The sequence below is a fragment of the Eucyclogobius newberryi genome, unplaced genomic scaffold, assembly GCF_026437365.1.
Source record: "Eucyclogobius newberryi isolate DKJ021-1_F unplaced genomic scaffold, fEucNew1.0.hap1 SCAF_11, whole genome shotgun sequence".
Taxonomy (NCBI): Eukaryota; Metazoa; Chordata; class Actinopteri; order Gobiiformes; family Gobiidae; genus Eucyclogobius; species Eucyclogobius newberryi.
The window spans coordinates 15,060,555-15,075,114 of record NW_027315735.1 but is presented as its reverse complement, the minus strand read 5'-3'; the positions used below and the strand labels follow the sequence as shown (position 1 = coordinate 15,075,114).

Sequence of the window (14,560 nt, the reverse complement as noted above, 5' to 3'; positions counted from 1 at the left end):
AATAGCCTCCCCGCTGACAGACACGCTGTATATCCTCTGAGTGTTATGAGCGAGAGAGGCGCTGCTGAGTGTGTGCTGAAAAGAGCGCACAATGTTGGCCTTCAGCTTTAACTTTATTTTCTTTACACTAAGCTTATTTGGAAATTTGGATAACAACTCCGGAGATGTCTAGTCTTTCGAATTGACTGCAGGGTCCAGCGCCAGCACAATATACAACATCGTTCATGCAAAACCCACCCGCACCGGCCCACACGGGTTAAAATGCTTTTCTGGGTAATTATTACAAGTCTGGAAAAGTGTGTGCGCCTCATCCAAAAACCACCTTGTTTAAAATGTATACTATGCAGCGCTGGAGCCAAACAAAACACTAAAGGGCGATGTAGCATGAAACAGCCATGAAATCTGTCCGGCCAAAAAACTGCTCCACCGTTGCCTTCCTCCGCCGGGCCGACCCAGACGGTGGTGCTAATTCGCAGTGCTGGAGGTTCGTCCCGATTCAAAGAGCGAGTTTGGCTGACGGGGTGAAAATAAAAACAGGAAGACATTGCTGGTCTCCTTTTAATCATTACTTCTTGGCAGGCTTTGAGAGTTCTACTATGGCCTGAGAAAAACGATGTCTGCGAAAACGCCGTTGAAACTTAAAACGCAAATTACAGGTTCCTTACACTGTGCAACTGTGCAATATTGTTAAAAAAAAAAAAAACTGCAACAAATAAATAAATAAATGGCACAATGAAAAGATTTTGTATTTAGTTGGCGTCAATAGAGTGTAATAAAAGTTACTCATTTCACTCTCTACAGCTCAAATCCTATCGAAGAACAAAGAAAGAGATCCCCAGAGTGCAAACAAAACATTCACCGTAAATATTTAACTCCAAATATGTTGTTTTTTCTGTCATATATTGAACAGGCCTACGTTTGACATTTTGGAACGTGAAATCAGGACATTTCCGAGCTTCAGGATTCAGACTCGACAACATCACGTTTTTCTGTCAACTAAACAAAGTCGCATGGCCGCCGCCCGCCTAAAAAGGATTACTTCACTCTCCCACTGTGTACACAAACCCGATACACTGGTCGCGGAGTGGCTCAAACTGCCCCCACCGTGTGCCAAATCATCCCTAATGTTACCAAGCCATATTTACGCCAATTAAGCTCCAGCTGACAGGATTATTGCTCTGCGTCTACACGTGCTCCTCCTGTCGCCGACGTAGCACTGCAGGGGTGAAGTCCCACACGCCTTAGCCCTCTACTGTAATGAATGCTAATGGATTCAACTTTTCCCTCCACATTGTATCCAAATTAATGACCTGTAATTATTCTTTCGGCTTGTGTTTTGTGTTCTTGTTTCTTGGCAAGATTGGGAGGGCCACAAAACCAGCAGGAATGAGTTTGGAGCCAGATATTTTTGTGGTTAGCAGTTTTGGCTGTGTTTGGTTGGCAAAGCTCATAGTAAACTTGAAGAAAAGTTGCTATATGTTAAAAAAAAGCTAGAATTTTCTGTTTAATTTACAGGTAGTTGTGACAATAAATATTTGAACATTATTTTGAATTACCAATAGTGTGGCCCACCATTCTCATGTGTTTTGGGAATATTAGACTGAGATTAACAAAGCAATAGAAACCGTTGAAGATGTAAAATGTACGTATGTATTCTCTTAGTGTCTTGATTCTGTTCCATGTTTTGTTTAAAAACTGAAGGAAAAATGCTTTCTTTTCCAGGCAATATTTTTTATTTATTCTGATTGTGATAAAGATCTGAAAATATTTTTGCAATTCATCTGAAATTTGCTGAAATCTGCTCAAATATCCATGATTTTTTTGTTGTTCTATATGTAAATGGCAGAGGTCATATTGTCCACATCTACTTGCGTCATTATTTCAACAAGTTTACAAAATGTTTAGGTCTCTGCTGAGTCAAAGTAGTAGATTCCCCCGTCAGAAGAACCGTCACACAACACAGCCAGGACCCCACCTTGCTTTTCCAACGCACTTGGTCCCTCCCTGCTCTCACCTCAACACAAACAGCTTTACTACACAAAAGCGGTATCTGTTGTGTACAAAAGAGCCAGGCACGCAGAAGGACAGGCGGTGAGGGGCCAAATTCCTGCTGGATTTTCTCGCATCGCCTCGAGCCAGCTGCAAGGAAAATATCTGGGGAAGAGGGTGGACCGGCCAGCAAAAACAACCTGCTGACCTGGCCCAGTCATCCTTTATGGCTCTTGGAAAATGTTGCCCAAACAAAATGAAAGTTTGTGTTCGCAATTACGCAAAAAAGTGTCACAAACGTTGATTAGAATAAAATGCCATATTTCGAGCGGATGAAATAAATAAATATTCATTTCACGGTAATGAACTAAAAACTCTGCCATAATTTGTCTTTTCCTTTTGGCTGTAGCTACGGAACGGAATTTCTTCATTTTGACTTTAATTGCATTAACATTCTGCAATCGTCAAATGCTTTTTTCTCTCCGTATCGTTAACCATTTTATAGCCTTGTTGAATGTAAAAAAATAATTACAATTGGTTATGACCTGTGTGAGGGCCGTTCATTTCCTCTTCTTGAAATGAACTGTGAAAAGTCATGGCGTATAACTAGGCCTCTGATAGAACCCCTACTGTTATTTGGTTAGTTCCACTAGTCACGGGTGTTTCAAACCAGATCCGACAGCCTTGCTCGGAGGACAAACAAGAACTCTCTTAAACAAATTGCATAATTTTCCTCAACAAAAGCTGCCTCACAATACGAGCACACTCTCCTATTCCCTCCTTTAGTCCGCTCCTTTGGGCTGCGTCCCACAACCCCCGTGACCTTTGGTGCCCCTGTCCGCCATGGCCAATCCTGCTCTAATCCACCACCATGCAGCACTAACCAGGTCACCACGCCTGTGAGGAGTCTGCGCCCGGCATGAAGAACCGGGGAGACATCTTTATTACCGACTAGGAGTGCACAGACACAGCGGGTCACAACGGGACGACCCAGAGGCTGTGGTGGGAGCTGTCAGGTCAATACTGCCACTCCAGACATCCATAACCCAGCGCAGTCTCATGTCAGTGCGACATGTTGTGCAGTGAATTGACGTAAAACTGAAAAATAAAGACAGAGCCCATACCTTAGTATTGAAACCCATGGCATTCTGGGAGGTTTTGTAGAGTTCCGGGTACTTTAGCATGTTCTCTTTACGGCAGGAACGCTCAAATATTCCCAAAGTGAGAGGCGGCAATGCAGTAAACAGCTGAAAGGCAGAAACAAGAAAACAGTAAAAAGTTAGGGTTAGACAATCATTGAAAGATGATAAAGTAAATGGTAAAATACACAAGTAAAATACAGTAGAAGAAGACAAAATGCAGGATATAGTATATAGTATATACTAGCGTTGGGAGATATGATTGATCGTTCTACCTTTTCGATTTAATTACATTTTTCCTTTCAAAAACAAAATGTGTGTGTGCCATTTCACAAAAAAAACAGCTGAATTTCTTTCTCCAAAGTCAAAACTCTAGTAGATTAAACATGACATGAATCTCAAATTAAAAAAATGTCCCTAGAACATAGTATATATTTTACTAGAACTAAATTGATCACACAGCATGTCATAGTTTCAATGTCGTATAGTATCACTGGAGATTTATACCCCAATATCCATTTTGTATCATTTACAAATCACTGTTCTGTCATGCCCCGAGTTGTTATTGCTTCATCTGGAATGTTCCACAGAAAAGCATTAAACTGAGCTATCTCGCATTTATTCATTTGCAAGTGTTCTTATCGTTCACAGATCTCACCTGCTTGTCAACATAAAGATACAAGTTTAATATCATACTGTGGAAAAGCCCAGGTAAATCAATTAATCTTCTTGGAGATAATGATGTCACGATATCAGATAATAGTGTTACTGTGACCAAACAACAGTGACATCCTTAATTTGCTTTCTAAGAGTTTTATGAGATCTAACTTTCTGAATAAAAAAAGGAATGATATCATCACATAAAAGCACAGAACTTTACATGTAGCTTTACTTTTAGTTTTCCCAAAATCCATATTTTGTAGTTTTAGTTTTTTTAATTGTATTTTGTCCTGAATATCACTTAACTGTAATAATAATAATCATCTTGACATCCCTACTTGGAGACTAGCAGGTGGCAGACCACAAAAGTTAGACTGTGCACCTTTAAGCCCACAAAAGTTAGACTGTGCACCTTTAAGGCCACAAAAGTTAGACTGTGCACCTTTAAGGCCACAAAAGTTAGACTGTGCACCTTTAAGGCCACAAAAGTTAGACTGTGCACCTTTAAGACCACAAAAGTTAGACTGTGCACCTTTAAGGCCACAAAAGTTAGACTGTGCACCTTTAAGGCCACAAACGTTAGACTGTGCACCTTTAAGGCCACAAAAGTTAGACTGTGCACCTTTAAGGCCACAAAAGTTAGACTGTGCACCTTTAAGGCCACAAAAGTTAGACTGTGCACCTTTAAGACCACAAAAGTTAGACTGTGCACCTTTAAGGCCACAAAAGTTAGACTGTGCACCTTTAAGGCCACAAAAGTTAGACTGTGCACCTTTAAGGCCACAAAAGTTAGACCTTTAAAGCTGAACATCTGCCATCCTCTTGACTTAAAAGCAGGTATATTTAGTGCAATGTAATGTTTGCCTGGTGTTGTAATGTCCAGTCTGTAAAGCAGCTGCTAAGAGAGCATTGCGGGCATTGTGCGCCTGCTTTTGGGGGCTTAGCGGGTCAGTTGGCGTGAGACCCCTTTGGGCCCATCTGGAGTGGGTGTCAATGTGACCAGTGGTTCACAGGACATGCTCCAGTGGGCTTCTTTCTCATTCAGAGCCGGGCCGGGGAAAGTCTCCATTGAAGGGTGGATTCAGGCCACTGCCTCCGACAGACTCCCACCGAGGAGCAGGAATTCTCTCAGTTTTGGGACAAACGGAATAGCGGACGGGCCCGTCCAGAGCTGCTTTATTATCATTCATATAAAATACCTGAGAGGAGCGCGCCTGTGAAAATAACCTTCTCACTCAACAGTTGGTGCCTCCCAGAAATGACTCCCATTCGAGGGCAGTCAAATGTTGAGTTTGGAAAATTTCACCTCACACTATTCTCATTCATTTCTGTTTATTGAAGTAAACTGTATATCATAAACTGTTTAAAGTTGCATATAAACTCCTTGTGGGTGAAATGACATAGTATTTATGATCAAACCAGCGAATGCACATGGTCCTCCTCTCCTAAACTCGTGACAGATTTGAAATACGAGTTCATTAGGAGCGGTCCCATTACGGAGCCCTGTGGGATACACCACATCAACAGCCCGCTCTTTTTGCTTCATTCTTTCTATTCTTTTTATCATTCAAACTGAGCGGTCATTGCTAACTACACTCTGTGGGGCAACCAAAGCTGTTGTTCTTTCACGTTCGGTACATTTTTTAGGCCACAGAGGGAGTGAAGACTTGACAAGAGGTCATAAATAAGGGGGAACGTATTCAGGATGCTGATGACATTGTAGTGCAATAAATGGATCATTTTGGGGGCACCGCAGAAAGTCAATTTAGTGTCAGAGTAAAAGATCAGAGTGGGTTTCTTGGAGGGTACACGTCAACACTTACCACATTGTACAGACCGATGCACCAGCGCTCAAACAGGATCTGACCGGAGAAGCCATTGACAAATGCAAACCAGATCTGGGAGAGGAAAAACAGACAGATCAGAGCATTAGAGCAACAAAATAAGCAAAGCGAGTCAGATTAGAAAGACTTTATAAACATATTCTTTCATGTGCTTTAGGGCAAAGTAACAGACATTTTATCATGAAACAATTTGTTCAGAACAGCCTACTCCCTTTGATTATACATCCAATCCATCTCTATGGTTTTATTCTGTTATTCATGCTTGTTATCTCTATTTTTTAACTTTTGCAGAGTGTCCAAGAGTGCCCCGAATAGCACTAAATTAAATGATTGATTATAAATAGTAATTTATTAACACTATATTACCTTCTAATTGTATTAGTGGGACAACAATATGCCAAGACTCCACAGCTTTTTCTTGACTTTTCATTCATTTTCTACCGCCTTAGATCCTGACTAACTAAAAGTGAATGTACAATTTAAAGCCCTGTGGGGAAACATGATAAATATATTGAAAACTGTTTGTGGCTGATTAAAGACAGCAAAACAAAACAAAAGTACAAACAGACATCTATTCACATCTTTAATCTACCATCGTTTGCTTATGTCAATCGAATCAACACGCAGCCAAGTTAAGCAATCATTGTCGTACTGATGATGCATTTCTGTCACACAACACTCTTCAGAAGCTCATTTCTACACAACAGCAGGAGTAATGCATCTTCCAATTAGCATCATTTTCCATGCTGGTAGGCTTAACCATAGCAAAGAGACAAATGCTCCTCAGAGTCATTTCAAACCATAAACAGGAGTCTGGCTTTAAACTCAGGAAAAGTCTCCGCTCGGGCCGTTTGAAATGAAACAAACGGGACCACCAGACGCCATCTCCGTAACACAAATTGTCCCGTGGATTTATCATAGGAATTCTTTCAGACATTTGTCAAGCCGGGCTCTACCCTCCTTGCTCAGACTGAAGACATGTCGATGATAGACAGGGTTAGGCAAAGGGTCAGAGTCAGGGCTGAGAGACTGAGCGATGGGGGCTTTGATATACTGTGTCGGAGGAAGGAGACAGTGGTAACGTGAACCATAAGCTGCACCCGGCCATCTATATTAGTCACGCTTGTCGCACTGTGGAAAAAAGTATTCAGAGTTGACAGTTGTTGCACGGTAAGGGAATTACTGCACGGGATGAACATCAGGTTACAAAAAGGCCAAAGAGCGATGCGTTTATAGCAACTCGCTACAGATGGACACTTTTTGGCGCTTCTGTTACGAGGTGATGTCCTGTTTGTCTTTTCTTAGCACGTAAAGCGTCTTTCAGTGTCCAAAAAAAGCACTTTACTAGTCTTTGGATGAGTTTGAAGGATGGGTCAGTAACGAGACCCATATCCACATCTTGAGCCAGGCTTGGTGAGGACTTGAGCTAGATGATTTTACCTATCGTGCATGCTTTGGGTTGACGGGAGAAGCCGGAGTGCCACCCAGACACAGGGAGAACATGTAAACTCCAAAGAGAAACCTGCTTGCTGTGAGGGAGGAGTGCTATCCATTCAGCCACCGTGCCACCACAATTGCCGCCACTAATAGCATCCAAATTGTCTAAGGAACATCAAGCGAGCTGAGTTTTGGCCACGGAAAACCCAAGCGTACTCCCAAAGCTCAGAATATCTTTACATGATTTGTTTGTGGACCCCACCAACCGATAAAAAAATTCCACCCTCTTTCAAATCCAAGCGCATTCTACCATGAAGCGCTTTGTTCTCGAAGACGACAGGTTACATTCTGAGGAGGGTACCATTTTCTTTTTTTTTCTTTTTTTGGCAAGGCATGATGCGGGGAAATATGCTTTGGTGAAGCACGCATTGCAAAGTCGTTGCTATGGGTTATGTTTGATGGATCTGAAGCCATGAGGCAGGTTGAACCATTAGCGTGGCTCGAGCACTGGTAACGAGGGGCTAGCGGGTAGGTCAAACTGCTGAATTAATTACAGCGTGTTTCAATGCGAGGCTGTGGGCTGATATATTGTTGTGCTAAGTTTAAAAAGGTTCCTATTCACAGCATGTGGTAACTGCCTCTGTGCAAGTGTTTTGGCCTGGTCTTCGGGGTCCCAATAGCGTCTCCCTCTTTTCTCTCCCTCTCCAGGCCCTTCTCTTGAGGGACAGATGCATTGATTTGCTCATTAAGGGAAGTCCCAGCTCGGATTTTTTGTCCTTTTCTTCTTCTCATTGAGAGCCACTCAGCGGAGGGGAGTGGCTGGCCTCTCTCCCCCAGTGCACATCGTGAAAAACAGCGACGGACGAAAAGTGGAAGCCAAGAAAAGGAGGATTGGGCAGAGGCGATAAGACGGCATGTTGAATATTCATCAGTAGCGAATCCAAAAAAAATAAAATAAAATAAATCACTGATTCCAAACGCATAGCTTCACAGGCCTCGTCTGAAAGTATCTGGTGCATGACATTTGTCCCCAAGACTCAAGTTCTGATACTCTTAATCTTTGTGCCACGGAAATGACAATGGACTCGATGCAAAAAACCAGAGTGGAATAAAGAGCGGCAGAACAGAAAGAGCTGGGAAATATGGTGGAAATGTGCAAAAGAACAAACGCGAGCTGTGGCCCTATGGCAGGCAAAGATTCTATGGTTTCATTCAGCATAATAATAGCCTGAAATCTCCACAGCTAATGTAGACCCCATGGAAGAGCTTTCGTGTAATTGCCTCATAAATGCCAGTCGTCCATCAGGGTATTCCGGAGATTCCTGGAAATGTGTCAGTCAAACTAAAGAGGCCAGATGGGAATATCTGCTTTGGCAACACACAATTTCTGCTTTATAAGTCTCATCATTGAAATTTGTTTAAGAATATTGCATGGTTTATGATTTATTGTTTTCACTAAGGAGTTTTAGTAAAAGAAATAACATGATTTTGACTTTCAAAAGGAAAACGTTATTTGCTACATCAGAAAAGAATACACGCTCCGCCAATACTTTCCTAAATTGCGTATTCTGGGTAACAGTTTTATATCCTGGAGCTCAAATAGAAGTGATTGCTTGTTTTGTGACGGACGGACCATGATTGGCTAATCTACCAATCAGACAACATGACAGATATCTTTTGCATAGAAGACAAAGCCAAGCCAAACCAGTCTAGATCCCAGTCTACCCCGTTATAGTCACTCCATCCATCAGTCAAACACGAAAGTGACAAACCGAGACTTGGAAAAATGTGGATAAAGAGTCAACTCTTGCAGAATCAGCACAGTGCTCGCATACACGGACATTCATTCATTCTGTGTGAAAGCTCCTTCCTACCTACTACTCCTTATCCCTTTAAAGAATCAAAAAGCCAGAGGAATAAGCCCCAAGACAAAAAGAGGCTTAAACATAACGTTGCTCGGACGTGGCATTGAGAAAGTGACAGTGTGCCGTACAGTGGAAGTACAAAAGTTTAAATTCCCGTTACTTTTTTTCTCTAAGAGTCAGTAGGAAACACGCAGGCACAAAAGTAAACCTATTAGTGATGCAACTCAGCATTTAGCAGTATTCTCCGGTTGCGTGTACTATGGGAAGCCACAGGGTAATACAAAAAGGGGACATTTGAAATACTGAGGCTGCCAAGGGGGTGAAAAATGTCCTATTATCATCTTCAGTCCCCTGAAGGAGTTTTACAGGGATGTAATGTTTGAGCCACAAAAGGTGTGCAATACCAGAGTGACATTGTTTAAAAAGAACTACACATGCCCAGTTTCAAAAATTCCCTTAGACATCAATGTAGAAGAAGTCTCCAATTTCCACACAAGGAAAAGGAGAAGATCGAAAACAACATGATGCAGAAATGTGGATGTGCCGTGTGTGATAAACACTGGACACGTTACAAAAGCTTAAGTCAAATTGAGTCCATCTATGAACCGGCATATGTTTTGGGGATAAAAGATTGAACTTGATACAAATTTAATATTACTTTCATACTTTGGCTTTGCACAATATGCGGAATAAATACTCAGAAATAAAAACACCATAAAAACCAAATGTTTGTCTGGATTTGTGATATAAAAGAACAAGCTTATTCTGTTGTATGGAGGATTATGCCATTCTGGAAACATGTGGTGCTGTTAAAGCATCGTAACTGGGATAACACGTTTACAGCCTCGTTTCTAAAGTTAATTAAGAGAAAACAAACAAAAATGATTTCAGGTCATTGATGGTCTTCATACACATAACCAGGAAATAAAGAATATTGAGTAACTACGGTTTGAAGAAAGGGTCAAATGCATTACTCTGAGGACTAGTCACGAAAGTAAAATGTCAAACTCAATTTTGATGCTTTGATACTTGATACAAGGGCTGTCATGATCTATTATTTCAGTTATTTTTTTGATAAGTCGATAAGTCAAACGATTATTTATATTGTGCATTGAGACTTTTTTAATATATGATCAACCAAATAAAATGTACTGTTAATGACAATCACAAATTGTTGATTGCTTTGGGACATTTTTATTTTATAATGTTGTGTTTGTTTATAAAAGGCCTTTTCTAATGCTTTTTAAAATCAGAATAACCCAAGTATTAAAATAAGAGTACTTGATACAGATTTTGATACCACAATGAGAATTTAAAAAAAGGCAATTTTTAAAATTTTCAACACTCAATTTCACAACAAAAAACATTCCTGATAAAGCTCAAGATCATTCTAAATCTGTTCAGGAAAGTTCAAATGGTGTGATACTCGCTTCAAACGTGTCTAGTTTTGATACTAGTTTTCGAATGTATTAGTATCTGACTTTTGATACTTCTCACCATTCTAAAAGGTTCCAATAAAATAGTCCATACTGAACACAAACAACCAAAACCTTTACAATTTACTCTGCAATATTTTCGACTTGCTTTTCTTTAGAATCCCTCGACAAACACTGGGCAGAAGACAGTGGGGCCATGTCAGATCTCAGCTGTCAGACAAGTGCAGGAGATCAAACCCTGGCAGCACCAGCAGAGATAGTGCTGCTGCTGCTGATATGAGCCACTTCATCGCTCCGCTCGCTCTCAGCTCCAGCTCGAGCCTCCAGCTACGACAGTCTGGTCTCTGTCAAAGGCCAACAAACTCAGAAACATGATTTATGGAGTAAACATCATGCGCCATTAATATGTGAGCGACTGGTTCGTTTGAAAAAGCCTTTAAATGCGTGGACGTTTTTTCTGGGAGCTGGAGGTGGACTTCAAGGCTGACGGAGCTTCCAGGCAGACGTCCAGTTCATTAGATAATTTTCCTTCATTACAAGGTGTGTTTGTTTTCGTGTTTTCTGTCCAGCCACGTCAAAATGGTGAAGTGAAACCATTCATAATGCTCATCGGAGACTGGCAGCTTATGTTAAGAGCCAGTCATCAGAAATAAAAACATGGAAACCCCAACAAGAAAACTACTTTAAAAGAAGAAATGCTTTGCTTTTGCTTTAGAGTATCTTGCATTTAACCATACCATACGTAGAGCATTATTTAACATTCTGTTCATTGTAAAATGTAATATTGATATAAAATGGCTTAATAATAGAAAATAGAAAATGGTCCGTAGAGTTGATCTTCAAAACTGCAGTTCCCTTAGACAAATGGAAAAAAATGTCTGACTTAATTTGGAAATGGACAAATATGATTTGTACTTTTGTATTTTATGTTTTTTCTTTTAAAATAAATAAATCGGTTGAAGCAAAAAAATATATAGTTGAAAAATAGCTTGTTCTTGTTCTGTTTGTTTGTTTTAGTTTACATGCCAAGTCTATGTGAGGTGTTTGAACCCTGTGTGATTCCCTCGTTCCGCGTCAAAAGCTGTATTTGGGTCAAAAGTAACTCTGCACGTGCCCAGATGCTTCTGCACAACTGCACAACATGGACAAACTATGGACAAATCTAACATGTCATACAAATCGTTTGTCTTTGAACATGTATATTTGGAGATAAATATGAGCTCAACGTTGGTGAAAACACAACATTTAACTGGAGAAAAGAACAGAGCAAAATTAAATTAAATTAAAGGCCAACTGACTTAAGGGTCATATTTAATGTGTTTGGTGGCAGGTACAATATGCACATGTTTAATTAAAAAATAAACTTAACTGTATTCAACATACCATTAAATTACAGTAAACTTAAGCTACAACAAACATAAGACTTTTCACTGTAGCCATTTCATTAAATATAGTTTTATTTTTTAAAATTTAAAGAGTAGCCCGATTGACTCAGCAAATGACACCCTACATCACAATCACAAGTAAGTATTGGGTTGTGGGCCGAGATAGGGGGTAGGGAAAAAACTGAAACCTGACTTTTCTTGTGTGGACGCTCAAGCCTAAAACCCCGGGCTGTACAGGATTTACTCAAACATGCATGAATCAGTCGAAATACTAAAGACGGCCAAGCTAAAGATGAGGGAACAAGTGTATGAAACTCACCTCGATGATGTAAAGGACAATATTCTTGTAGAAGCAGTACAGGATGCACTTGGCCACGCGGTTGTAGTTCCAGGCTCCGTGCACAAGCAGCAAATTCTTCAAGTATTTGAACTTTGAGGGAGGAAAGAGCACACAGATAAATGATTAGCAAAAAGCTTGTGTCCTGTGTGTAAATCCTAATAGTTCATCAATCACAAACCCTTCGGTAAATACAATAATCTCCTTCGAAAAGCCGCAACACAAATCAAAGGTTGTTATAGAGACGGTTGAATGACTGATGACGAGTTAGCTGGATTTAACCTTCCCCAATGTCTAATATTATCAACATCATAAAACCAAGATTTATGAAAATTGCACAATAACTTGGGTCTTTTGGGATTACGCAGAAATGCTAAATAACTTTCTGCTATTATGACAATTACTACGGACCAGAAGCCGCTCGCATGTGTTTTCCATTTTTACAGTAAAACCTAGACAAAACAAAAACCTCTGAGGGGCAAGCGCAGCAGGGGCCTGGGACAGATGAAAGCACGACATTGGCCCATTTATCCGATCCTCGCACGGTGGGATCTGTCCGACCTTCGCTGATGACAGATCGACTGCAGCCGTGCCAATTCTCCAAAACCTTCTTAAAAACTATAAAGGCAAATTCACGCATCTCACAAACGTAACTACCCGGAACTGATTGAAGTTAAAGACCTTCGACCGAGAAGCTGCGGGATTGAAACAAATTAGAAACGGGAATAGGAAAAACAAATGACACAGCTACCCAGGATCCATTTCAGGTTGTGTTCGGCAAATTGCGGTTAATGTACCATAACGCAGCGGTGGTATAACTATATTTGAACAAAACAAAAACAGAAAAACCGAGATGAAATACAGTGAGGGGGCCACCTGTTTGAATGGCACACACTTCAACATGTCATGTGGGTTTAAGAGGGCACTTGAGACAAACCCGGGCCTCTTCAATAGAAAGACATTTGCACACCGCGGGAACAGAAAGTTTACTGTGTACTATTGGTTTCCATAACTTCTGAACCCTTCGGCTACAGGAGAAACATGAGGTACAGAGCGGCGTGTTAAGCATTGATGAAGGTACAGGAGGGGAACTCGAAGCTTTTGTCGCGTACGTGTATCGCATATCGACAACAAGTATCATTAAGAGCCGTTACTAGGGAACACAAGTAGAGCATTTTAATAGCTTATTGCCTGGATCTCTTTCCCGTGTGTTGGGTATCAGTGGATGCTTGTTCTACAGGTGTAACTACTCGACTGTATAAGCTACAGCCCTGGCAGTCATCGGAGCCATTGTTATGGGGGACAATGTGTCCGGATATCTTAACACATATTACACTTGAGCGCATAATGACAGGAGTGACGGCTGAAGGCATTTGGCTTTTTGGGGATTAGGCAGTATTAACGATTATGATTATGGGTGTTTTTCAGGGGAAATTTTGAGGTCATATAAAAATTGCAGCCAAGGGATTAATTTCAAGACAAAAACATTTGACTATGTGCAAGAGTTTATGTAAGGTTATTGTTGAAGTGTTAAATAAAAACCTAATTTATCAAGTAATTATCAAGTCAACTTTTATCCTTCTTTAGCTTTAAGATCACTAAAGAAATCATCCAAGTGCAGTCATTTACAAGGGATTCAGCCAATTTATCTACATTTGTGTGGCAGTGGAGTAAACTGACACTTTAGAACATAAAATGAAATACCGACAACTACGGGTGGGAAATATAATATCTAAATTTTTGTGTCTGATATAGATATTCAGACAATATTATGTCAAACTGACAGAAATGTGTCTTTGAACGTCTTAGCTGAGATTTAATTATCAGCCAAATGTGAAATATCAGTAAAATGAATCACTAATGTACAGAAACCTCTTATTTTTTTAATCTGCTCTTTTTTTTAATATAAATCATATACTCAATATTCAAACTTTGCATTTCTTCAAAACCTTTACAAAATGTCAATATATTGCTATATTGGTATGCACTTGTAGCTTGGCAATGCTAGTGGTATGATTGTACAACTCTTTTGACAAAGTTGTTTACCATTTTGTATCCATTCTTCGGGTTTAGTGTGGGAGCAAATGCTTTAAAAAACATCTTCAGCAGCAGATAAATCATCTCAGGGGCTCAGTAATCCGCCTCACCTGCGCAATGGAGTAGTCTGAGGAGTTTGCGGCCTGCAGACCCTCGTTCCCTGAGATCCCCACTCCCACGTGAGCCGTCTGGATCATCCCCACGTCGTTGGCTCCGTCGCCGATGGCCAGCGTGATCACCTTGACGTGTTTCTTTACCATCTCCACCACCTCAGACTTCTGCAGCGGAGACACTCTGAAAGACAGGGAGTCATTTCAGTAGGTAAAAAAAACGCTGAATGTCTGTTTAATACAAGTGTGTAATGCAGTGCCAAAGAAAAGGTGGAACACTCGGAGAATTGCAATATGAATATACACAAATGAAAAGTATGC

General features: G+C 40.6%; 1 protein-coding gene across 10 annotated transcripts in view; it reads right to left on the bottom strand.

The window, feature by feature from the left end:
- The window catches only part of atp8a1 (ATPase phospholipid transporting 8A1), an 89,503-nt gene that overhangs the window by 19,102 nt on the left and 55,841 nt on the right, over positions 1-14,560 (bottom strand). For all 10 annotated transcript variants that reach the window (XR_011924682.1, XM_072436052.1, XM_072436051.1 and 7 more), the window contains 4 exons: positions 14,240-14,423; positions 12,075-12,185; positions 5,612-5,686; positions 3,114-3,236 (listed from right to left, as the gene is read on the bottom strand). Coding sequence is in view for 9 of the 10 variants with exons in the window: in XM_072436052.1 (XP_072292153.1) it covers positions 3,114-3,236; positions 5,612-5,686; positions 12,075-12,185; positions 14,240-14,423 (493 nt within the window). In the remaining variant the exon portion in view is untranslated. The remainder of the gene's footprint in view (positions 1-3,113; positions 3,237-5,611; positions 5,687-12,074; positions 12,186-14,239; positions 14,424-14,560) is intronic.